This window comes from Callospermophilus lateralis, chromosome 6 (genome assembly GCF_048772815.1).
Source record: "Callospermophilus lateralis isolate mCalLat2 chromosome 6, mCalLat2.hap1, whole genome shotgun sequence".
Lineage (NCBI taxonomy): Eukaryota > Metazoa > Chordata > Mammalia > Rodentia > Sciuridae > Callospermophilus > Callospermophilus lateralis.
In genome coordinates this window covers 139,328,611-139,352,726 of record NC_135310.1, presented here as the reverse complement: position 1 = coordinate 139,352,726, position 24,116 = coordinate 139,328,611, and the positions used below count along the sequence as shown (strand labels likewise).

The window sequence follows — 24,116 nt, the reverse complement described above, 5'->3', positions numbered from 1 at the left end:
CCTTGCTCCATAAAGTCACTAATGAATGTGTGCACCCAAGCAAGTAAGAAAAAAGCACAGGATCCTGTAATCCAGATACATGAGGCAGGTAGGAACAAAGGAAACCTCCAAAGTGACAATGAAAGGATAGTCTTGGGATGACTAAAGCTTGGCCAGTCAAGACTGCACTGCGGAGGCCCACAGGTTGCAAAGCCTCTGCAATGTGCTTTTTAGGCTGATGTGTTGCACCAAAGTAGTGGAATAAACCAATAAACAGGATATCACACCCAGAAAATAGGGGGAAGGCAAAAAAAGCCCCAGGGTGAAGGCTGGCGGCTATTCCAGGGCAGGGGCATTCCCCAAGAAAGACCACACCAAGGCGGAAAAGAGAAGTAAGTAACCCACTAATTGAAGGGACCATCCCCATTAAAATCTACACAAAATGGTGACTGAGACAAAATTATCAATAGATACGATGAACATGAAGCTGAGGGCAATGACATATTTAACTTCAAGAAACACAAAGTAAAACAGGAATTATTATTTAGAAATACAGGGCTGCAAGGAGGAGGTAGGGAGGAATGGGTCAGGGACTACTGGATCTTATGAATCATTTAAAACTATGAGTATGCAGTTCTTTAAAAAATTAAAATTTATTTTCAGAAAGACAGATTGACTTCTCCCAAGCTTTCCAATCTTATCTATGATGATTTACAGTATCTATCTATTGAAATGCAATGGTGACAAATATTGGTACCCACCATCCTAGGTGGGAAAAACATTTAAGAACTGAAGAGTACTTTGAAATAGTTTTATTGGCTCATAAGACCTTTGCATATAAAAAAAATACCCAAAACACTATGCAGTATTAAATCACAATTACATTTTTTTAACAATTGGAACTACCCAGAATATACATTTTTAAAGGAAAAAAATCCTACTGAACTGAATTCTGAAATGACATTATGACTTAAATACTATGACAAAATAGATAATTCCTTATAACATTAATTCATTGCACAAAGCTGCCAGATATTTTCATAAGCATAACCATTGCACAGAGTGCAAATGAACACAATTTCAACGTTACACATTTAGTTGAAGTAATCTCCTCCACCTATGGAACTCTTAAATTTCTGGCACAAAATCTTGGTCTGTTTTAACTTCCACCAGGCAAACAACTTCACAATCCAGTTACTCTTTCCCTTCAATAAAGAGCATCTTTCTGCTGTCACTGCCTAAGAGTCAGCACCGCCTCTGCTTGAAGAAATCGACTCCTCTCAATTCCTCGGGCAGGTATTCCTGATCCACAGGCTCACTGTACATGGGGTTGTACTTGTAGCCTTTGCCGTAGCCCAGATCCTTCATCAGCCTGGTTGGTGCGTTCCTCAGGTGCAGGGGCACCGGGGGCAGAGGGCCCTGGTGGTTCCTCAGGCAGGCTTTGACATTATTATAAGCGCTGTACACCTCAATGGACTTTGGGGCTCTCGCAAAATAGACCACACACTGGGCCAGAAGCACCTAGGATACAGAAGGACACATTACCAAGGAGGTGCCAGAAAGGTTCTGTTTGGCAGAGTGTTTTAAGATACCTCCAGTTAACTTTTTAAAAAGATTCCCATCATGCTTTTTTATCTCCATTTTTTTTGCCTAGTCTGGATAACTAGAGAAGAAATCCCTATGAATGAGAGACAAGCCAGGCCAGTGCTTCTCCTTTTTAAAAAAAAAAAAAAAAAAAACTGAAGAACATTTTGCAAATTGAAATTTTTTTTAAACCCTCAAGACATAAAACAGATGAACAGGAAGCGCTGTTTGGGAGGCAAACCCACAGGGGCTTCCTCCTTAGCTCCTTCACAACCTTTCTGTCGCCCAGGAAGACTTCAGCACCTTCTCTGAACCCTGAGATTCCTAAGGACAGTTTGAAATAATAACTTCATCCACACCGAAGGTCTGATCTCTCTCTAGAGCCTAGAATTCTAAACAATGGGACTTCAAAAGTTGAGCCACTTATCTAGTGGGCCCAATACATCAATAGTGAAAGTACCACATATATTCAAATCCACCAAAGGTTGGAACACAGGAGAAAGGAATGGATTTGTAAAGATGGGAGCTGTTTACTTTACCTCACATTCGGGCATGCCTATAAAATGACAGCCTTGGTAGGCAGCAACTGCTTGTGTTAATGCAGACGGGTCTGCCAGACCTGTCACACACACAGAGAGACAAAGGAGTTAAGTCACAACACACACTATCATCCCCACTTGTCCGCGTGTTGCCGCAACCAGAGACCATAACTGCTTATAGACTTGGTGACAAAAATAGTCCCATTTAGCAAAAGAAATGGAACTTATCTCTGATCACTGATCACATTAATTTATTCAAAAAATATTTACTGAATGATAACTGTGGTGTCCAGAACTGGCTCCTTGTGGGTAAAAATTTTATATCTAGTAGTAGGAAAAACAAGAGACTACAACAAATACCGAGAGGACCAAAGGCCATGAAGACATTCACAATATGGGTACATTAAAAACAAAACATTTACAAAGGCAAAAAAAAAAAAGCTGTTCTTTGTCTTTAAATGGTGTCCAGAGTCTTCCATTTCTACCTCAGGAACTGTCCAACGAAAACCTCAACACCTGGCTGCAAAAGCAAATTGAAAAGTATCTCTTTTATTTCAACATTCTGAATAAACTACTCATATTCTAAAGAACATTCCCGAAGAGGAAATAGAAAATGGTGACTTTTTAATACATTCAAAAGCACACACACACACACACCAAGAAATAGACAACTAAGCTCCCGCAGAAAGTCTTCTCTTCTCTTGCCTTTTACACATGATTCCATGACATCCTTAGGCCAAAAAAAGTCACATTCCCTCCCTCATGCCACCTGCCCCACTCCCAATATGAATTGGGGCTCTGGGACCCACAGACACACTCACCGATGTCCTCACTGGCAAACCTCACCAGCCTCCTTGCCACATAGAGTGGGTCCTCTCCTCCCTCGAGCATGCGTGCCAGCCAGTAGAGGGAAGCATTCTGGTCCGAGCCTCGCATGGCCTTGTGCAAGGCGGAGATGCAGTTGTAGTGCTCCTCTCCTGTATACCACAGAAAGGCACCCACTCAGAGGGGTCCTCCAGCCAGCTTTGTGACATGCTGATTTAAGGAAGGCTGCGCTAACAGAGGTCCCAGGGAAGCTGAGGAGAGTGGGGTTGACAGCTATCCTCAATATACTATACTAGGTGGGAGGATGCAAACCTGTAGCATGCCCCAGTGCAGTCCTCCTTGGAGGTGGGGCACTTGTTTGGTGGCTAAGTCCTGTTCAGAGGGAGAGGATGCTACTTGAAAAACATAAAGTGGGTGTTCCCATTGAGTGTGTACACACAAAGGTGAACAGGGTGGGGACATTCACTCTGAAAAGTAATCTCTACCACAGTGGATTTGCCAGAGACAAGAGGGGAGGTAGGGACAGTCTCACATTCTGACTCCATCTTATCCCCCTGCAGTCTATTTAAGGAAAACAGACCATGGGGCTGCTTGTAGCCATCAGGATGGAGAGTCAAGTGTCAAGGGCAGCTGTCATGGCCCATTTGTTCCTCAGTGTTGTTTCCAGCTGTCTTCCTGATATCTGAAGCCTGTGGTCATTTAAACCACAGCCCTGGTGTACAGACACCTGTGTGGCATGATCCCAGAGAACTGGCACTAATAGATCTCACTCTGAATGGGTAAGACTCACCCTCACTATTTGGTCTTATTCTATTTTTTGGCCTGGATTCACAAGAAAAACAAATCAGTGAAATGTGCTTTAGGAAAATCACATAGAAAGGCAGGAAATCATAGCTCAATGATTTTTTTTAATAAATAAAAGGCAGTGGTACCTGTACACGTTTCACAATTTCCTGTCCATCCTTTTTTTCTTAAGTTCAGGGATAGAACATTCCCCTTATGAGAAAGAGGGGTGTTTGGGGGTGTTCTTGAGTTCTTCTAGAGAAGCACCTAGTGCTTCTCTTCATCACGAGCCCATATGAACAATAAGACTGTGTTCTTCCAGACAGTTTTCGGGCCCTGGGAACAAATCCCAGTAGCTGATCAGTCTGCTAAGACAACACTTGGTCTTCAGATGGAGATGAAAGAAAGCAACAAGAAACTCCCCTGGCCTACCAAAGGGGAAAGTCCCAAAAGGTTGATGGCAGAATCTGAGCAAATCCAGTTTTCAAGGAGGTTTGGGCAGATCAACATGTCAACATTATTGGATTTCTACAGACAAACTGAGTGTCTACTGTACCAGGGTTTCCCTAGTGAAGTCAGCTATAGACACTGGCTGGGAAAGTGTCCTAAGTGATCCTCATGGTTCTGGCTCCCTCTCACACCTGTGCTTTGCTCCTCTGTGGGCCAAAACTTAGAGGTGGGGAAGACTAAGGTACATCTAGTCAAACACATGGGTATGGAAGGATGAAAGAAACCACCTCTAGTTCACATTCTGTCTAGTTTACACTTCCCTCAATGCAGGTTACTCGTCTCCTCCAAGTTTTATGGGGTCAATGTGAGAGGTAATACCACAGGTACGTGGGCCAGAACATGGGCTCTTGGGCCAGGCAGCTTGGGCTTGAAACCTAAACTTACCAGACACTCAGCCAAGGGTATATTCCTGATCCTCTCTGTCTCAACGTTTTCATCTTAAAAATGGGGATGCCAAGACCACTCACTTCATAGCTTGTATTAAATACATGCCTGGCACAGAGCAAGCATGCACTATAGAAACACTGTATTTTAGATTCTATTATTACTCTATGCTTCTGCTTTTATTATACACTGCTTTAAAAAGTTGACACAAGCCCATATGAACAATAAGATTGTGTTCTACCAGAACACAATTGTTTATAAAAACTTGATGTCCAGATATGAAAGAAAATTTATTCTCATCTTGATACTTACTTAATTTGATGCACACCATCTGAACTATTTACTGGATCCTACTATGGGTACTATATACTAGTGAGCAACACTAAAATAATAAAAATTATGGGATAGATTCTTTTCTTATCAGTTATAAAAGTCTAAGATAACAGGTTTTCAGGGCAATGCTTCTATAATCCCTATTTATGGAACAGCCTATATGAGAACATTTCTCAAGTTCATGAATTCTATTTACACCTGTTGTGGATCCTCTGTGTAGCAGACACTCTAGAGTTGCATATGGGTAGAGGGGGCTCATTGATATTAGAAAGACATAGACTGTAGAGTTCTCAAGGCTGTTGGAGGTGGAATCAGGAGGCCTCCACTGCCCCCAGCTCTTCCTAAGGAAGCAAAGAACTAGCGACAAGGTAATCCCCATGGTTCATGGTTCCCTGGGACTAGACACTTCCAAGTGTGATTCCTTGCAGGGAATGTGCTCTAGGGCAAGCTCAGTGACTGCACAGCAGGCCTGAAATGGAAGCAGGAGCAGTGGTAAAGGAAATGATATTGGGAACCAGTTGGATCTTAATTTGAGGATCAGTTTTACCACAAGCTTTATGAGGCAAGCCGGGTTTTGTTATCTGCAAAATAAGGATATTAATAAAGTACCTTCTAAGGTTATTTGGAAAATTTCATATTACTTGGATATTAACTGATAGTCTGATTAAATATGAAAGACTGATCTAGTCAAAATGAAGCCCCCCTTGGGACACTTACAAAAAGGGAGAAAGATCACAGCTGCTGGACCCCCAGAAACAAGGGAGAATCCACCACGTAGTAATTCCTTTACTTTGGAAAAACTTTTATTTTGTTCTTCTCATTTTTGTTTTTGACTAAAAGCAAAGCAAAGCTCTATATCTAGATATTCAACTTTTCAGATTTGTTAAGCACTGACATGACACTCACGTAAGGGAGAGATAACCATGTGAGAAGGCTCCTGCTGGGAGGCAGGTAAACGTCAAAATGCAGATGGGACTGTGTGTTTCACATGTCCAATGTGTCCTTAGCACTGACACCCACATTACCATCAGCTAAGGGGCACTAAGGCCAAAAAGCTTCAGTCACTCTCCCAAGGTTGTGTAGTGAGCACCTTTACTAAGAGACTCTGCCTGCAACCAAAGTCATTCTTAAGCCCCTCCACCCCTTCCCCGGCCAATAAGAAGGACTCTCGTCATCAGGAAATATCAGAGATGTGGCACAGCCAACATGAGATGTGGAATGTTCAATTATCAGCTTCCTTTTCTGGGAGAACTTTTAAAGGTGTAGAAATTCTATTCCACAGTTACTGTAATATGACTATGTTCAGAGTCACACAAATGTTCCATCACAGGAGTTCAGCCTAATCTGCAGTAAGCTATCTTCATCTCTGACCTTTTTTATAAAAAGATGCGAATGTGCTATGCTTATATTTAATACTACCCGTTCACAGATTTAATAAAAGCTGACATTATCTGTTATCTCTAAATGTGGTTCTCTGTAAATAGTTAAGTGCACACTGAAAAATTAGATTTGAATTTTTCTAAGAACCCACTACAAAATAAAAGTATCAAGAGCCATATAAACTCAATGTTTAGGTTAAACTCCAAAAAGTAAGTATTTTTAAAAAATATTCTTTTAATTGTAGATGGACACAATATATTTATTTATTTTGAATGGTGCTGAGGAATGAACCCAGTACCTCACATGTGCAAGGCAAGCAGTCCACCACTGAGCCACAACCCCACTCACCAGAAATTAAGGATTTTTAACACTCAAGTAAAGTACTAAATAAGTCATTTATTGCAAAAGTCCTCTTGCTACTTACTGCCTTTGCAAATTACAGGCATTACTCACTGTCAACTAAATACATAGGCATTCAAAAGTGCTTGTATACCATAAGTTGCACCAGAAAGTAATGAGAAAGTATCTAACGATTTTATAAGATGAAGGAAGAGCCTGTAATTTCAAACCCCTGAACTCCTTTTGATGCCTGGCAATGAGCAGTTGTGCACACTTATTTCTCTATAGTGTTAACTTTTTCTACATTCCAGTTACTCAGTTACTTACCTGCCCGGTCATATAAAATGTGGGATCGCTGGAGACCTTCCTTCACATCATTCTCAGTGATCAGAACTCTACTGGGAGAATAGGTTTGCCCACTCTTCTTACAGAACATCTTCCTAGAGCTTAACCTGGCCAGCACTGCCAGCTGCAGTCCATTCAAGCCAGCTCGGGCATCCCCATCACTGAGATAAGCAAGAGTATCTACTGCTTTATCTTCTATAAACACGGAGGGTCTGGAACACAACCAGCATTAGTTATTGTCACACTCATAACACATTTCTCATTCTGCAGCATACCTTAGTGAACTTGTACTTCTAGTAAACTCAATGAAAAAAACCACCTTAGTTCAAGGCTTTTGACCCTTGTTTTGAACTCACACAGTTAATATGGTTAAGCACTGCTGAGATCTTAAAAAGTCACAAGCATTACTGAGATTTTAAAAGTTACAAGGGCATCTCACTGTGTCCCAAGAGTTGGGAGAATACTACATTGTATCTTATGAGCCACCAGGGTATCTTACTGTAAGTTAACTCATTGAAGCTTGTGTGAAACAGAAACAATGTCCTGGAAAGTTATAATTGACAAGTGGGCTCTCTGGTTCTGCCCTATAGAACAGTGAATGCTTTATCAGAAACATTAGCACCTCATTTTAGCATATGGCAACCCACATCTGGATGACACAAAAAATGCTCAGACTACCTTCCACACAGGCAAGAGACCACATCACATTATTAGCTCTAAAAGGGTCCAGATCAGGCAGTTCAATTCCCTCATTTTACAAACAATAAACAAGATCCTCAGTTCCCTGGACACAGCAGGACCTAGAAGTTCTCTCTAATTATGGCCTAGGACAATTTCAGAGAGCAGTACGTAATTTCAGAGTGGGTATTACTCATACAAAATCTACCCGGGGTAGCAGAGAGGTCACTACCCTGGAAAATTATCAAAAGACTGCCAGAACTTAGTTGTGGGACTTTGAGTTAATCACCTAACCTCTCTCCAAATGTGAGAACCAAAATTTGCAAACACATTCCAAAGTCTGTATCTTCATAAACAAGATCTAATTATAATTAGTTTTCAGGTCTGATTTCCATCTTGACTATCTAACACATTTCATTACTTACAAGAGTCTTATTATTTCCTGATTGAGCTGCAAAAAATACAATTTTTTGAATATATAGTTCACCCATGTCATTACTATCCCTCAACTGAAAATATCTACACAGTAATTAATAAGTTCATCAGGATTGTCCTTCCAAATCAGCTACTTGGAAAACAACACACAGTGCTTGTACACCATAAGTTGTACAACAGGTGCCAACTGGGATGGGCTAAAGGAGGGTTCTGGAGCAGAATCCAGCTTGTATGCTGGGGTCAACATAAGATTTCTAATACAGAATTTCTTCTCCTACACCCACCTACAACTTTGCCTGGAAAACAACCTGAGTAAGCTCAATCTGCATTTCACTCAAAGATGTGTCTCTAATGTCATGAGACTGTCCCATCTCATTTCCTTACCTACTAACAGTGGCCAGGATTTAGTTCCTCACTGTGGGCCTCATCACATATAAGATACCTGGCTTGACTTAACTTTCTAAAAGAACACTGTCTCCTCAGACTCAAGAAAACTGCCTGGCCTCAGACCCTTAGGTATAGCCCAGAGACTCATCTCCCTTCCTTCTGAGAGCAGCATCTTCTCAGCAGTTAACTCTTCTCAGCAGTGAACTCAACAGATCATCCAAAACATATTACCAAAAGACTGCCAGAACTTAGTTGTGGGACTTTGAGTTAATCACCTAATATTACCAGGATCACATTATTGGCACTTTGGAAAGTCGATGGATCATTTCTCATCCAGAAGCTGGATTTTCTGAAAGATGATTTAGAAGAAAACAATAGAGCATATACTAAAGAGGTAGAAAGAAGGAACCAGCATCAAAGAGGCCCAGCAGCCTATGATATCTCTAAGATCAAGGGCATAGTACCTGGGGCAAGTGTGGGGGTAAAACTGACCAAACACCTCTTTTCCACTTCCTTGGGAAGCTTCCTAGCAACAAAAAGTTTTCAGGACAACTGAGGGAAGAAAAGGAGTAAAAGTAGAAGTCCTAATCAGTTCCAACATACTGAACTATCCTATATCCCACACCATGAGTTGGGTTGCTCATTCCCCCGTCATCTCTCCACCCACCCCCAAATGTTGAAAACAAGGACAGGAATAAGGTTCCACTAGTTCTTTGTATTTCTAGTGCCTAATAGATAACAGATATTCAATTACTGCACAGTGAATAGGCTAACTTCAATTTTCTCATTATTTCAGAGTAATACTTTTTAATTTAAAAGAAATCATATAAAAATATAGAAAACAAAACAGAATCCTACCTTCATCACCTATGACAATAACCGGTATCATGATGTCATTTATTTAATTTTCTTTATGATTCAACCAGCCATGCAACCACTAACCTTACATGTAATTTTTAAAGCAAAACTTAGACCACACTATGAACTGTTTCACATTCCTAAAAATTTAATAATGGTTTGAAAAACAAGTTACTCAAACTTCTGAATTTTTCTATTTTAAAAATAGTCAAAGAGAAAAATCACTACTGCTAGACTATCCTAAAATTAGTACTTTGGTATATATCTCTTTTCTATGAATTAGTCCATTTTTGCTGCACAGATTTATAAACAGCATGCTGTGAATAAGACTTTGGAAATGGACATATATTTGTCTAATTGGGAAATATGGTCCTTTGATTTGTACTCTTAACCAAAGTATAAATCATTCTGTTGTTTTGGTTTGCATTCATGGGAATGAAGTTGCTGCCACAACAAAAGCCACCCAAGCTCCCACCACTCCTTCTTCTCCTTGGGTATCATCCACAGTCCAAAGTTCATCCCATCCAAAAGGAGAGTGTACTTTTAAACCCAAAATGAATTTCTCATCAACTGTTCAAGCAATAAAAGGGGGCACTGACTGCACTCACAGTAGTCATGTAAGGAAATTACAAAATGGAAATTCATTGTTATGAACACCATGCATGAAGGGGTGTGATTTAACTACCATCTAATATGTCCTAAATCCCTCTTTATTTTAAATTCTGAAAAGTAGTAATATTTTACAATAAAATACTCTGAGATCTTAGAATGGGAAAGAGATGACAGAACTAAAAGTTCATCATTGATATTTGCAAAACCACTCAGCAAACAGTAACTACGAAATTATCCTGAGACAAACATTAACTACTAAATTATCTTGAGAGAGTTTCTCTAGGTTAGAGAATTTAACATTATTTTTAAACTTAAGTATAAACTTACAAAATATTCTGCATTTGGAAATAACCTTCAAAGGTAGCATAGAATTAAATGAGATGAAATCTACTTTGGGGATAGTGTCCAAACTTTCATAGCATCCTACAAAGAAATAAGCAATAGACAGTAAATTATGTTGTTATAAGGTAGTAAAAACCCTTTTCATAATGAGAGGAAAAGATTATATTCTGGTTAATACAATTTTAGAGATGAAACACAGAGCTAAGTAAAGAGAAACACTCTGATCTTAACAGAATATGGAAAGTTTCTTCCTCCTTCCCCTTTCTTTTCCAGTGGCCTGGATCCTGCACAGTGTTCTTCCGGTAAAGGATACTGGGATTTGGAGAATACTATTTATATGGCTGGATGTTTAAGTAGGGGGAGTAAAGAAAGTGAAAATGTCCCTGTTATTTCACCGCAGAACAAAAGAATAAGATGGGTTTATTAAGCTCTCCCTCCCTAAATTATAAAACAAACTCTTTGAATCTAAGGAAACTGAACATTATATGGTCAGTGTAACAACTGCTAAAAAGTGGTTCTCAACCAGGGATACGCATCAGATTAGAGAACTTCCCTCAAATACAGATGTGGATACCAGACTATTGATTTACTGATTCCCAAAACTCCAGGGTCAGACCCCAGGCACAAAATACATCCCAAATAAGTGTGATATGCATATCTGGTTAAAAGGCATACCTGCTACATTTTAGGTGGGATCTTTTGTACTGACTCCTTTACAAATTAATACAGAGTTGCCCTTAAATAAAAAACACACAGAGAAAGGTTAGGATGGTAATGTTTACTGTCAGCATTCATCCCCTTTCACCTTGGTACCTAGGATCTTTCCAGCAACTGAGGTTGCTTAATAATTGGCAACATTCCTTTAAAATTGGTTCCATGTCATTCAAAATGAATGATCGTGAGCATATTTCTTAACCTTGTTCTGCCTCAGTTTCCTCTTCTAATAAAAAAAAAAGCTGATACCTAATTTGCAAAGCTATACTGAGGATTAAACAAGACATGCAGAATGCTCAAGAGTACTGTCTACCACATCAGGAGTACTCCATAAATGTTAGCTATTGTTATTATCATTTGAATTAGATATTCAATAGCATGCTCTCTAGAATTGTAAATCTTCAAAGCAGAGCCCCAAACTCTGATGTTTCCATGATAACCTGAGTTAAACTGAAACAAAACTTACTTTCTTCATAAAGACAGAACATACATTTCACAGATAATGTCATCTTTTTCTATAATCCTATGTCTTCCCAAATTATATACCACATACCTGTCAGGGTTCTACAGAGGGTTGAATAGTGACCCTCAAAAGATGTTAAGTCCTAATCCTTGGAACCCATGGATGTGACCTTATTTGAAAATAGGGTCTTTGCAGATATGAGAATCTCAAGATGAAACCACCCTGGATTTAGGGTGTATCTTAAATCCAATGACAAACATTCTTATAAGAGGAAAAGAAGACACAAGGACATAGAGGTCATATGAAGATGGAAGCAGAGATGGCAACCAGAAGTTAAGGGATGCTAGGAGATACCAGATGCTTGAAGGAAGGGTTATGGCCCTGCTGACACCTTGATTTTGGTCCTAACTTCCAGAACCAGGAGAATTAAGTTCTGTTGTTCTAAGACAGTCAGCTTGTGGTACAGCAACCACAGTGAACTAATATAAGGTTGCTTTTTTTTTTTTTTTTGTATCAGGTAGTGAACCCAGGGGCGATTAACCACTGAATCACATCCCCAGTCCTTTTTATTTATTTACTTTTTAAATTTTGAGACAGTGTCTCATTAAGTTGCTTAGGCCTCACTAAATTCCCGAGGCTGGCTTTAAATTCATGATCCTCCTGCCTCAACCTCCCAAACTGCTGGGATTACAGGCATGTGCCACCGCACCTAGCTCATTGCTGATGTTTTTAAAAGTACCATTTTAACTTATATTTTTCTTTATATTAACATTTTTTGAAGTTATAGATTAACAGCATCTCCTCATCCAGGAGGTAAAATGTTTGCTTTCGCATATTTTAGACATCTCTTCTCTACACCCCCCGCCACCTCATGCCTCGTGTACAGCTTGATCATAGCATGGCACTATAAGCCGATTTGTTCACCTGGCCTTTATCATGTTCTCTATAGGTACATTAATGTACTTTTCAACACCCAGCCATGACTAGCAAATACAGAACCTTTGAATTATACTGAATAAATAAATACAGGAGGGAAATTTTTTTCAAAAGAACACTGGGCTAGAGATGTATCTTAGTCATAAAGTGCACACTTAGCATGTGCGAGGTCTTTGTTCAATCCCCAGCAACCCTGACAAAAAAGAATATTTTTATCTCACTATAATGGGAATGAACATGTGTATAACTGTCTTAAGAACTCACAATCTTATAATTCCTCGAGTACAATCAAGAATAGTCAAGTAGCAGCTTTATTAGTTTTGGAATCAGTACCTTGCTCACCTCTTCTCACACAAAGTCTTCAAAAGCCTAGGATTTCTCTGTACATGCTTTAGTTGCTATCTAGGGCACCAAAACATGACATAAGAATACAAATGCACACTCATAGCTTCTCAGAAAGAGAAAGTAATTATGAGGGGGAGAGGTTAAGAGTCTTTTCTTGCAGCTAGATTAGTGTAACCAAATCTGATTTATCTGCACAAGGATGAATATGCAGCTGATGCCAATCCATAGGGATTTGAAAGTAAAATTTTACCTATAATAACTGAAAGACAACACAATCCACTGTTAATTGTCCATGACAATCAGGGAGGCACATACTTCTTTCAGAAAAATCACTTATAATGTATTTTTTCTTTGGTCTATGACATCTCCCAACTTCTTATCAGAATTGCTAACAAACAGATCAATTAATGGATCTAAGCTTAATTTGCTTTCATTAAACTATGCTTGCTGATACTAAAAAGTTATAAGCATAAAAAAAAGTTCTTGATACATGGGCAACTATTACTTATATTGGACTATTACCCCCTCCCCCCCGCATGCAACTACTTTTCTCATATTGAAAGCTAGGGTTTATTTATTCATCAACCATTTACCAAGAGCATAATATATGCTAGACATAGTGCTACAAATATAAACAAGGCCAAATTTCTATCTTCCCATCTCTCCAAAGAAGGCAGGGGACATGGAAAGCAAATAAGAATGAAAGGAAGTCATAACTAGGATCAGTTCTACACGTATGACAGGGGAAAAGGTTTTCTGACTGCTATACAATTTTAGCAGATTCAGAATAACTGATTCATTGTTATATCTCTTTCAGTTTCAGCAACTCAAAGAAATTTAAATTCTTTCACTGGATCCTCTTAAACTTTAAAATGCTTGGAAGTCACTTGGAAATTTTTTAAAATATAGAAATCCTTTTTATGAGGATGAGCTCTATATCTCTACTGACCTCAATTTACTTAAATTATGGCATAGCAGTTACTGAAGAGAGGTGAAAACTTGAAATTCTCTGAATAACTCAATCCCATGAAATGATGAAATAAAAACTACCCTATGTAAATGAAAATTGTAGATACATCATGATAACCAGTATGCAAAAAAAAACCCACAAAAAAATGTTAAAAAAATTTACCTTTCTTTTTCAATGTGTCTTTCAAACACTGATGAGAGTCTATTACTATAATTTTAATAAAAAAAAAAAAGCTAAAGAGTTGGCCCTTCATATCCATGGGTTCTGAATCCTCAAATACAACAAATCTTGGATTGAAGATATTTTTAAAATGTACCTGTATTGAACATGTTCAGACTTTTCCTTTGTCATTATTCCCCAAACAATATAGAATAACATCTATCTGCACAACATTTATATTGTATTAGGTATTATAAATAACCTAGAGGGGTTGAGAGTGTAATTCAGTGATTCACACATTGGGTTCAATCTCCAGCACTGCAAAATAATTTTAAAACAATTTCTTTAAAGTAATCTAAAGAAGAGTTAAAATATATAGTAGGATGTGTGTATGTTTTATGAAAATACTAAACATTTTTACATAAAAGATTTGAGCATCTGTGAATTTTGGTATCTGCAGGGGGATCCTGTAACCAATTCCCTGCAGATGCTGAGACAATTGTACTAGATACAATAAAGTGGCAAAATACCACTGAAACCCTTATAAGTGTCCAGCCCACAAAGGGCTCCTGAGTATGAGCACATCTGATGGATACCAGCAGGTCCATATTTTGTAGCCACAGTTGTATTGGCCATTCCATCACAACTACACTACAAAATGAAGTGACTTCATTCTGCCCAGGACTCCATGGCCAAATGTTTCAAGGCTTTCATATGACACAGCCACATCTGAGGCAGGAGCAAATGGGAGAGACAAGACACATAGGGAGAGACTGTTGAAACCTAAACCACGAATCTACAACTATGCCTTGTACTTTAATCCTCACAGAAAAGTGGCTCCAGAACTTGGCCTCAGGGCAACAGGAGCAGCTGTGTAGTCCAAGCATAAGGAGGTGGGTAATAGCCTCTCCTCTGACCAGATTATGCTTCATTGCATTAGTTTAGCCGACACATACACAAATACTTCTGAAGAATATGTTCTACTGCAAATAAATAAAATCTCTTACCCAAGAAATAAAACTGATTATCTATAATACATATGCCCTGTGTATTAATAAACTAACATGGTGTTCATGATGCAGAAACTGATTGCCAACAGAAACAAAACAGCTTCTGATATGTCGATTTCAGTTAAAATTCCTTTACTTTCATGGAATGAAATGAGTTTGGCTTTTCGAGTGTGAAAAATTAAATAATTATATGGCTACAGTTACATTTTTACTTTTAAAAAATAATAACAAATTGCAAGGAAAAAAGGAAATTTGAATCTAGCAGAATCTCCAAAGTTTTGAAAGTAGGTGTAAGATGTATATATCTATTTGTTCCATTAAATGAAGGACAAAATCTTTTTAATCAACAAGGTTCTCTATAGTCTTCCAAGCTTTTAAAACAGTGAGCTAGGAAAAGAACCCTTACTATAAAACAAACACCCAAGAACTAAAATAACAAAGCAATATTAAAGCCTAAACAATTATGGATATACCCTGTGAGGCTAGGAAATACATCTTAAAAGAAAGGGTACGTTTATAGAGATACTCTTAGTATGATATGAACACTTCTCTCCTTTTTTTTTTTTTTGCCCCCCTTACTGGCAGATCAACATTCTTCTTGGTCCCCACCTCTCTCCTGGCTGAGACCCAGCCCTTTCTGGCCCCCTGCCAAGAGATTCTCTGGGAAGTATGAGTCCCCAGGACACTTCACACTGTCAACTTACTCAGAGCTGCTGTTGCTGCTGTGGCTCAGAGGGTCAGTGGGACGGCTAGAGTCTAGGACATGAATTCCCAGTGAGTTGATTGCTCTCATTAAAATAGTCACCATTGCCTCTACTGGAAGTTTCTCAAGAACAATCACTCGGCAGCGGCTCAGAAGAGCTGCATTGACCTGGAAGGAAGGGTTTTCAGTGGTGGCCCCAATCAGGGTGATCGTCCCACATTCCACGTGAGGAAGGAAAGTATCCTAATCATGGGAGGAAAACAGAAGACAGTGATTCCAGTCAATAGCCAGTTGAGGAATCCTACGTAAGTTAACTATCCATTTTCTCATTTTTCTAATTTTACTTTTACAGCATGTACACTAAGTATGGATAAAATACTTGTGGAAAGTACAACTCTCAGTTTTTAAGTCCAAAACTTAAAAATCAGTGGGATGCCAGAGTCTAAGGCTGGTCTCTACCTGGTAGAATTCTAATACAGATTTAACATAAAAAAATTCTCTACTTATAGAAGTATGGCTGAATTGACATATGCTTTATTATATCAGCTATTTATTTACAGCAAAGTAAGAAAATACAAAAACATTAATATTTCCAAAATCCTCTTCCACTGTGGGACTCAAAATTATTATTCTTCCTAACAAGCTTGGTGAATATATAACCACCAGACACTGTCTTACACAGAAACACTGAAATGTGTCAATGTCCCATATGAAACTTGAAAAGCTAGTATCTAGACAGAACTCTAAAAGGTCTACTACTCAAAAGACTGGGGCGGGGTGGGGGCAGAAAACATTTTTGGATTTTGTGAAATATTTCTAATTATAAGTAAAAAGCTATAACAACATAAGTCAAGAAAAAGTATGCCTGGAAAATATTTTCATGTCTATTCAGAAAAAAAGTGGCTTTGTTATAAAAATAAATTGTAACCTTTCACTTCTAAAATCCATTGAAATAAATAGTAATCTTACACATGGAAAAATAAGATTATGCACCCCATTTGAATCAAATGTATGATATGTCAAGATCATTGTAATGTTTTGAGCAACTAATAAAAAAATTAAAGAAAAAAAAAAGAAATAGTAATCTTGATCAAGGGGACTCAGTGACAGCCTAAAGGCACAGAAAACATACTCTTTCATTTTGAAAATAAAAATATAAAGACAAAAAAAGAGACAATGATCTTAAAATCAAATTTGTCTACATGATTCCTAATACTTTAGATTAAATTTTCTTAAATTAAAAACTGGATCCAAAATGGCTTCTCTGATATGGACAGCTTAGGGATATGCTAATCATATATCAGATATCATTTTCTTGTTTTCAAAATATAGTAAGAAAAAGCATGGGGATACACGGTGGAAGGAAATGGGTTGACAAGCCTATGCTTCTTCCTAGACAGTTAATAATGGTAACATTCCCTAGCATTTGTATAGTATTTTATACTTTCAAAAGTGATCTGATACTTTTTATTTTACTTGATGTACACAGTGACCAAAAGAGAAAAGAAGTTAATATACCTGCTGAGATTTATTGAACCGATGAATCTCATCAATAAAAAGGATGGTTTTCCTTTTGAAAAAGCTCTTTTCATTTTGAGCTTGTTTAATGACATCTCGCACATCATTTGTCTTGGCATTTGTTGCAGACAATGTCACAAACCTTATGCTATGTTTCTTGCTGTTGTTGGCTATGATATGAGCCAGGGTGGTCTAGAAAAGACAATACACACAGTTTGAAAAGCTAATCAGAGGGGACAGCACTCAGGGGTACTACAAGCAGCATGAGCATTACCAAGCAAGTTGAACTCTTAAGAATGCTCAGAGACACAGACATCATTTGAAAAAACAGAGCCAAGTCTTAAATTAAAAATAAATAAATGAATAAACCAACATTCAAATAAAACAGGAAAGTAGCTAAAACTTAGGCTAATCCTGACCTTTTTTTCTTTGTTCCTTGCCCCTTTTGATCCCTGTTTTGGGGACTCTTAAGATCTTTGGAATCCAAGTAAAGAGCAGCTGTCTAGATTTAGTAGAGTCTGGGTGACACCTGTGACCCCTTACCAAAGGAAAGAGAAAATTCTCCCTCCTCCAGTCAAAAGTATTACAGCTGAAAAACTAGATGTAGAACTGATCCCAGAACTACAACTAGTGGTAGCTCAATGAAGTGGTTGAGAAAAGCAAAGCGAAAGAGTCTTTGAGTTGAGAGACCACTGACAAAACACTTAGTATCTAAGGTGAATGCATACCACTTCTGAATGTCTACTCTGGACATTAACAACAGCATTGATACTGTTAGCACTTACCAGAAAGCAAAGGAAAGCTCCAAGGAAAGTGTTGTTCATTCAGTATCTGGCACTTACTGGGTGCTCAAGAAATATGTATATGCTATTATAAGTATTGTTGTTGTTAGCACTTTAGTACTAAGAATGGGAATAAAGAAAAAGAGAAGATTGTTTAATTAAAGGGACAAATTTGCTCCTGACTGGAAAAGTGGCACTTATTTTCTGAAAGTTGTACTGCACATTAGACACTGTGGGCTTCTTTACCAAATTCCAGCCAACCTGCATCTTGGAATCAAGCTCTTATGTCACATAGGCTTGGAGTTGATCACCAATTACCTTACTGAGCAGCCTGGCCCAGTAAATCTCTTGCACTAAAATCTTCTATGACTCACTCATCTCCTTGAAGACCTTTTTCTTGCTGTCTGGGACCTTCAATAACTGATAATCCCTTCTCATGATCTGATATAAAAACTTAACAATTACTAAAAATGTTACTGCTCTATCCTCTAAGTGGTCTAACAACTAAATCCATGGGGAGATTTATCAACGATTCTACCATCATCATAAAATGTATCTGGAGGCTGGTACTGTAGGTCAGTGATAGACCATATGCATACATGCCAAGGCCCAAAAAACAATGTTATTTGAAATACATTTGCCTGGCCAAAGGGAAAGCATGATACAAATAAGACACAAAAAGAGCAAGTTGCATTCCAGGAACTGGAGTAATGACAGGTGTGGTTGTGTGAGATGAAGCTTGAAAGAAAAATCAGGAATATCCTGTATAAAAAGGAGTCTGAACCTCAAAACTAGGAGACCTCTTCTGATTCCCAAATTCTACCTGTCATTCACTGGTACTCATTATCCTTAAGCACCTCTTAGCTTCTCTTTTACCAGGGTTACCGCATTCATAACTTTTTTCTCAAATGTTCTTCCAATGACATGTTCTCTAGATCCACAATATCCTAAGCGTCCTCCTCTGCACTTTTGCTTATCCCTAATGAAGGTACATGGAATCGAACACCAAAGGCACTGATGCTTTTTCTCTTAAACAGTATAAGCAAAGCAATATAAGCAAGGCATAATAAGCATAGTTATGGAAAATTCTTGGTGAAAATGATATGCAGAGAGAAGAAAGTTTTTCATATTTGCTCTGAAAATCACTGTCAAACCAACAACTAGTGGAAGGGAAAGGAAGCACAACAGAAATTTAAAAATTTAATTACTTTTTCAGAGCCGAACCCATATACATACAAGTGTAATATAGAAATGTCTCTTCACAATTTTTGTTGCATGCTGTTTCCTAAAGAATTGGGTCACTAAAAATCAGAAGGCAGGGGAGCTGATGCAACGTGAAGCGAACTCCAATCCGAGTCCCACTCTTGCTGTGAACCTAGAAATTCGTAGACATCTTCCTTCTGAAAACGTCCAGCAAATGTGTCTTTAAGAATCTGGTGCGTGTTACTTTTTCACGCCCATCATAGACTCCACTTGTGGACCTAGCAGTGCCCTAGCTCAGACCGCGCCTGGGGCCCCTAGGCCACACCATCCCCGAGCCGGGCGAGTTCCTGGAGGACATAAGCCACACAGCCCGCTGACCGTTAGCGCCATCCACGCGCCGGGCGCGCGGCCAGGACCGCACTCACCTTGCCGCAGCCCGGCGGTCCCCACAGGATGAGCGAGGGGATTTCGTTGGTCTCCAGGAGCGAGCGCAGCAGGGTCTCCTGCCCCACCGCCCGGCTCTGCCCGATGTAGTCCTGCAGCGCGTCAGGTCGCATCTTGTCCGCCAGAGGCTTGCCCTCCAGCATCTGCCGGATTTCCTCGGCCGCCAGCGCCCGCGAATGCGGGCGGCCCCCGCCGCTGGCCCCGAAGGCGGCGTCTGCGGCGTCCGCGTCCCAGTGCCCCGGGTCGTCCTCGCCGTCCGCGTCCGCGTCGCCATCGCCGTCGCCCCCCGCCTCTTCCTCCTCCTGCGCCTCCGCCTCGTCCCAGCTGCGCGGAGACGCGCTCCCCGCCGCTGCAGCCGCGGCAGCCGGCCTCTTGCCCGCCCCCTTCCTCGCGGGGCTGCTGGAACGCGCCACCGGGAAGTCGGGGATCAGGCGGGCGCCGCTGGGCGTGGGCGGCGCGTCGTAGCTCTCCCGGCTCTCGGTCTCACCACCGTCGTCGCCCTCCTCGCCCTCGCCCTCGCTGCTCTCGGCCGCCGTCGGGGTGGCCGGCTGCTTCAGCGCCGAGCTCTCCGACAACCGCCGCCGCTTGGCGCCAGGTGGCGAGGGCCCTTTGGCCCGCTCCCCGGCGCGGTGCGGCCCGGCCGCAGGCTCCGCGTGCCCCGCGGGGTGGAGCAGCAGGCAGCGGTCCAGGTGTGAGTTGATGTGCGCGGCGGGCATCATCTGCTGGCACACGGGGCACTGCACCTGGTGCAGCTGCGATAGGAAGGGGTCGTCTTCCGGCCCGCTCACCTCCATGGCGGCCGCCGCCCTCCCCGGCGCCCGGCGCGGCCGCACCTGCCCCTGAGAACGCCGAGGCCTCAGATGCCCGCCGCTAGGCCCCGTGCCGCGCGACCCTCGATCGGGGAGGCGGCAGAACGCGCACGGGCCGAGGGAGGGCGCCGCTCATGCCTCACGTCCGGAGCTCCCGCATCGGCCCGCCCTCGGCCGGCCGCTGGTAACGCCTCTCGCAGCGCGTCCGGATGTGTAGTCCACGACCGTTTGTCCCGCCGGGGGCATCGCCTCGCGTGGCCCTTCGGGAAATGTAGTCCAGGACTGCTTACCCAGATGCAGGCTATACCTCGCGCGGCACGTTGGGAAATGTAGTTCTCTACCGTTAGCCCCAGCCGCTGCTCGCTTACTTCCGGCTTCGCGAACCGCCTTTGTGAGGGGTGTCTCTAGGGCTGGTGTGGTGCGCCTGCGCAAGACTGCGCTGTGGCGGAAGCGGCGTTCCTTTGGCCCTTTGAGGCGCGGGAAGCCCGGGGGCATTCTGAAGTGGACTAGTGTCTGGGGTCATGGGGGTGGCGCATTGCAGGCTTTTTATGCTTCGGAAGCGGAGCCTGTCCGTGGGAGGTCACGGAAGTTGTTTGTAAAGAAGCGGAAATAGGGTGGGACGGGGGGACCCAAATATTACCGATAGAAAACTGGAGAAACTGAACAGCAGGAAAAAACTTATATGCACAGGTGATTTTAAAAAGTTCACCCCAGTAGGAGTCAAAGAAATGCAAATAAAGGTGCTTCCCTACCCTATTAGATTTGTTAGTTTTTTAGCAACAAATTTGCAATTTAATTGAAAGTTGGAAACTAACTCGAGCATTCTAACTCCCACTACAACAAAGTAATGACTGGTGTGACTGCTTGGATCTGGAATGTGCAGTATCTGAAATGTGTGGTCCCCAAAGCAGCAAGATACAGAGGTGGGCTTTTAGGCAAAGATTAGGGCTGTTCTTCCCTGGCTGGTTCCGTGACCCCCCGCCGGGCTGCCCTGAGCTGGGCAGCTTTCCACTGCCAAGCCCTTGCATCATGATGTTCCTCACCACTGGCCCAAAGCAATGGAGTCAGCTGACCAGGCACTGTAAGTCCCAAATAAACCTTCTAAATTGTTCTTGTCAGGTATTTTGGTCACAGCGACTGCAAAGGTAACAGAACAGTCAGCTTTTTAAAATTACAGTGTATGCACACATAAAAAAATAAAAAGCTGATTAAAATGTAAGTTGCAGTATTCTACATCTTTCAAAGTACTACAATTTCCTGTGATTTGGGACTCTTTTTCTGTAAACCTACCCTTCTGAAAAAAATACCTTTCTTGGGTGGGGTGTCAGGCTATGTTGCTTAGATTTGCCTTAAACTTGCAGTCCTCTTTCTTCAGTCTCCTTGACTAAAGAAAAAAATGTATCTTAATATGCATTTAAAAAATATATCTTAAACATGTATCTTGAACATGCATTTTGGTGGGGGAGATACTAGGGGTTGAAACCAGAGGTACTTTATTATTATTGAGTCACATCCCTGGGTTTGTTTGTTTGTTTATATTTCTAGTCAGGTTCTTGCTAAGTTACTGAGAGTCTTGCTGAATTGCTGATGCTGACCTTGAACTTCCTATCCTCCTGCCTCCATCTCTTGAGTTGCTGAGATTTCAGACGTGCCACCATGCAGGGCTTAAACATGCATTTTTGGTAATCAGAAAAAAGTAAATGAGGGGCTGTGGCTCAGTGGTAGAGCACTCACCTAGCATGTGTGAGGCACTGGGTTCAATCCTCAGCACCATGTAAATAAATAAACAAAATAAAAGTGCTGTGTCCATCTACAACTAGAAAAAAAAAAAGTAAATGAAGTGAGGGAAAATGAAAACTTTTCTGAAATTTGACAAAAGTCATCTACCATATAAGAACCTCTCCTTGAAAGTTATCATAGGGAGGTTTTCTACTGTTTTCTCTCTGAAAATGATAAATTTACTCTATGATATAAACTGACAATAGCTAACAGAAAGAGAAGCATACAGATTCTATTACATGCCTAAAATATGGGACTCCGAGATGGTCCAGTCTTACATAGAGCTTAAAGGGATAGATAGGGGCTTGGGCTTTGCAGGTACAGTTTCTGGAAGGTTGGGAAGATGTGCCTAGTAAGCCAGGGTTGTCATGTTTAAGCAGATGAAAACTTACAGGTAACAGGTGCCTGTGCTCATCTCTGTCTGGACCAGGTGTGTCTCGAGGGGGCAAAATTGTGACGTATGCAGTCGAGGGGAGAAATAAAGAATGTCCATATGTTTCTGCCCTTTTCAATGCTTTATTCACTCAACTTACTCAATGCAATTTCACTCTATGGGTTCTTAATCAAGAAAACGACAATCCTTAATGCTAGGCACTGCAATAGACATAATTCACAGCAAATAATTCTAAATTAATTCTAAGCACTGCAAAACATAATCATGACAGGCTAGTGACAGACATTCGCTCTGCATGCGAAGTACAAAAGTCTCAAGCCTTAGGCTTTACGTCCTGTAGATGCACACTCACTCAGAAAGAAGTGATCATGTCTGGAACCAAAAAGGCTTTTTCTGGCATGGAGTGGACCATCAGTTGAGGAGGGGGTCATAGGGAGGAGTTGAGGCTCTCACCAAAGTCCAGACAAGGCAGTAGAGTTTGAGAGCAGAGGCTCAAGAATGATGACAAGTGATGGGATATCAGGTCCTCATCAGGCTCTCCAGCTCGAGTGCATCCTTGTTTCAGCTGGCTGAATTCCTGTTCATCAGCTCTATTATTTATACTAAATTTGGGGAGTTTGACCCCCTTTGAATCCTTATCAGCTACCACTGGAATTCTCCAGGACATCATTTACCCTGGGGTCAGAAACATCTGGTCTGGTGGTCTCCACCCTGATCTTCTTGCCTTTCCCTCTTATCAGGTGAGGACAGTCTGCCAGGGGCTTCACTCTGTTTATCAGGGTGAGGGGAAGTAAGTTATTTGAGGCCATACTGGAGGGCTCTGTGGGTGTGCCTGCTGAGACTGCAGGTTTCAAACTGTAGTTTTTAAAATGGAGTTGCTTAGCCTCAGGCCTAAAGCCATTCTAGATCTTTCCTAGGCACAAAAGGGTAGGGTTATCAAGTCAAAATGCATGTGCCTGCATCTTTTATTAATATAGATAGATGTAGACTTCTTTTTACAAAAGGACAGATTGTCACAGCCATCTTGTGTCTGCAGAGTTTTCTCTGAATATTCAACTCAAAATATACCAAAGAAATGTATTTGGGACATGATATTTATCTCTCCCTCATTGTCATTGAATGAGTACTGTATGATATGAAAAGGCTCAGGATACCTTTTTTTCCTCCCAGTTGATATTAACTGAAGTATGTGTTCCAACCTCCTGTACAAAATCTGAGTGAAATCCGATTTTTTGTTGGTTAAGAGATTTTCTGACTAAAAATGTTAGGCTCAAAAATAAAATTAATAGAAAAGATAAAGAAATGTGGGTTAAGAAAAGAATCATTATTTCTATGACCATAATATAATTTGAAACTGCAAAAAATAGAGGATAATGAACTTTTATTTGTCCTCCAAAGTGACTATCACAGGAACAGCAAAGAAAATAGTTTCTAGGGCTGTCTTCAAACAAGTTTTTTTTTTTTTAAGTGCTATTAAATGTGCACTGATTTTAAACATTTTAAGAAGTATATGGACAAGTAGTCACCTTTAATTTATTCAACATATTTTTAAATAATGACAAAAAAAATTAGAC

The 24,116-nt window shown here is 40.7% G+C and overlaps 1 protein-coding gene across 4 annotated transcripts; it reads right to left on the bottom strand.

Moving 5' to 3' along the window:
• Positions 1-626: 626 nt before the first annotated feature.
• Positions 627-20,584, bottom strand: Wrnip1 (WRN helicase interacting protein 1). 4 transcript variants are annotated; one of them, XM_076859120.1, is made up of 7 exons: positions 19,542-20,584; positions 17,132-17,323; positions 15,615-15,856; positions 6,984-7,213; positions 2,924-3,079; positions 2,103-2,182; positions 627-1,500 (listed from the first exon to the last, which is right to left on the bottom strand). In XM_076859120.1, exons 1-7 carry the CDS (start codon positions 20,352-20,354, stop codon positions 1,225-1,227), a joined length of 1,989 nt encoding a protein of 662 aa, XP_076715235.1. In that variant the 5' UTR covers positions 20,355-20,584; the 3' UTR covers positions 627-1,224. The 4 variants fall into 4 exon arrangements, 3 of the variants coding, with proteins under 3 accessions (XP_076715235.1, XP_076715236.1, XP_076715237.1); XM_076859121.1 differs by lacking the exon at positions 2,103-2,182 and having other exon boundaries at positions 1,364-1,500; XM_076859122.1 differs by lacking the exon at positions 627-1,500 and having other exon boundaries at positions 2,090-2,622.
• Between the last annotated feature and the right edge of the window lie 3,532 nt (positions 20,585-24,116).

Excerpts from the sequence above, each read along its gene's own strand:
- Wrnip1 (XM_076859120.1), bottom strand. The coding sequence starts at position 20,354 with ATGGAGGTGAGCGGGCCGGAAGACGACCCCTTCCTATCGCAGCTGCAC. Across the intron at positions 3,080-6,983 it reads CATTTTATATGACCGGGCAG|GAGAGGAGCACTACAACTGC; the intron begins GTAAGTAACTGA and ends TGTGGTATACAG. Across the intron at positions 1,501-2,102 it reads TAGGCATGCCCGAATGTGAG|GTGCTTCTGGCCCAGTGTGT; the intron begins GTAAAGTAAACA and ends TCTGTATCCTAG.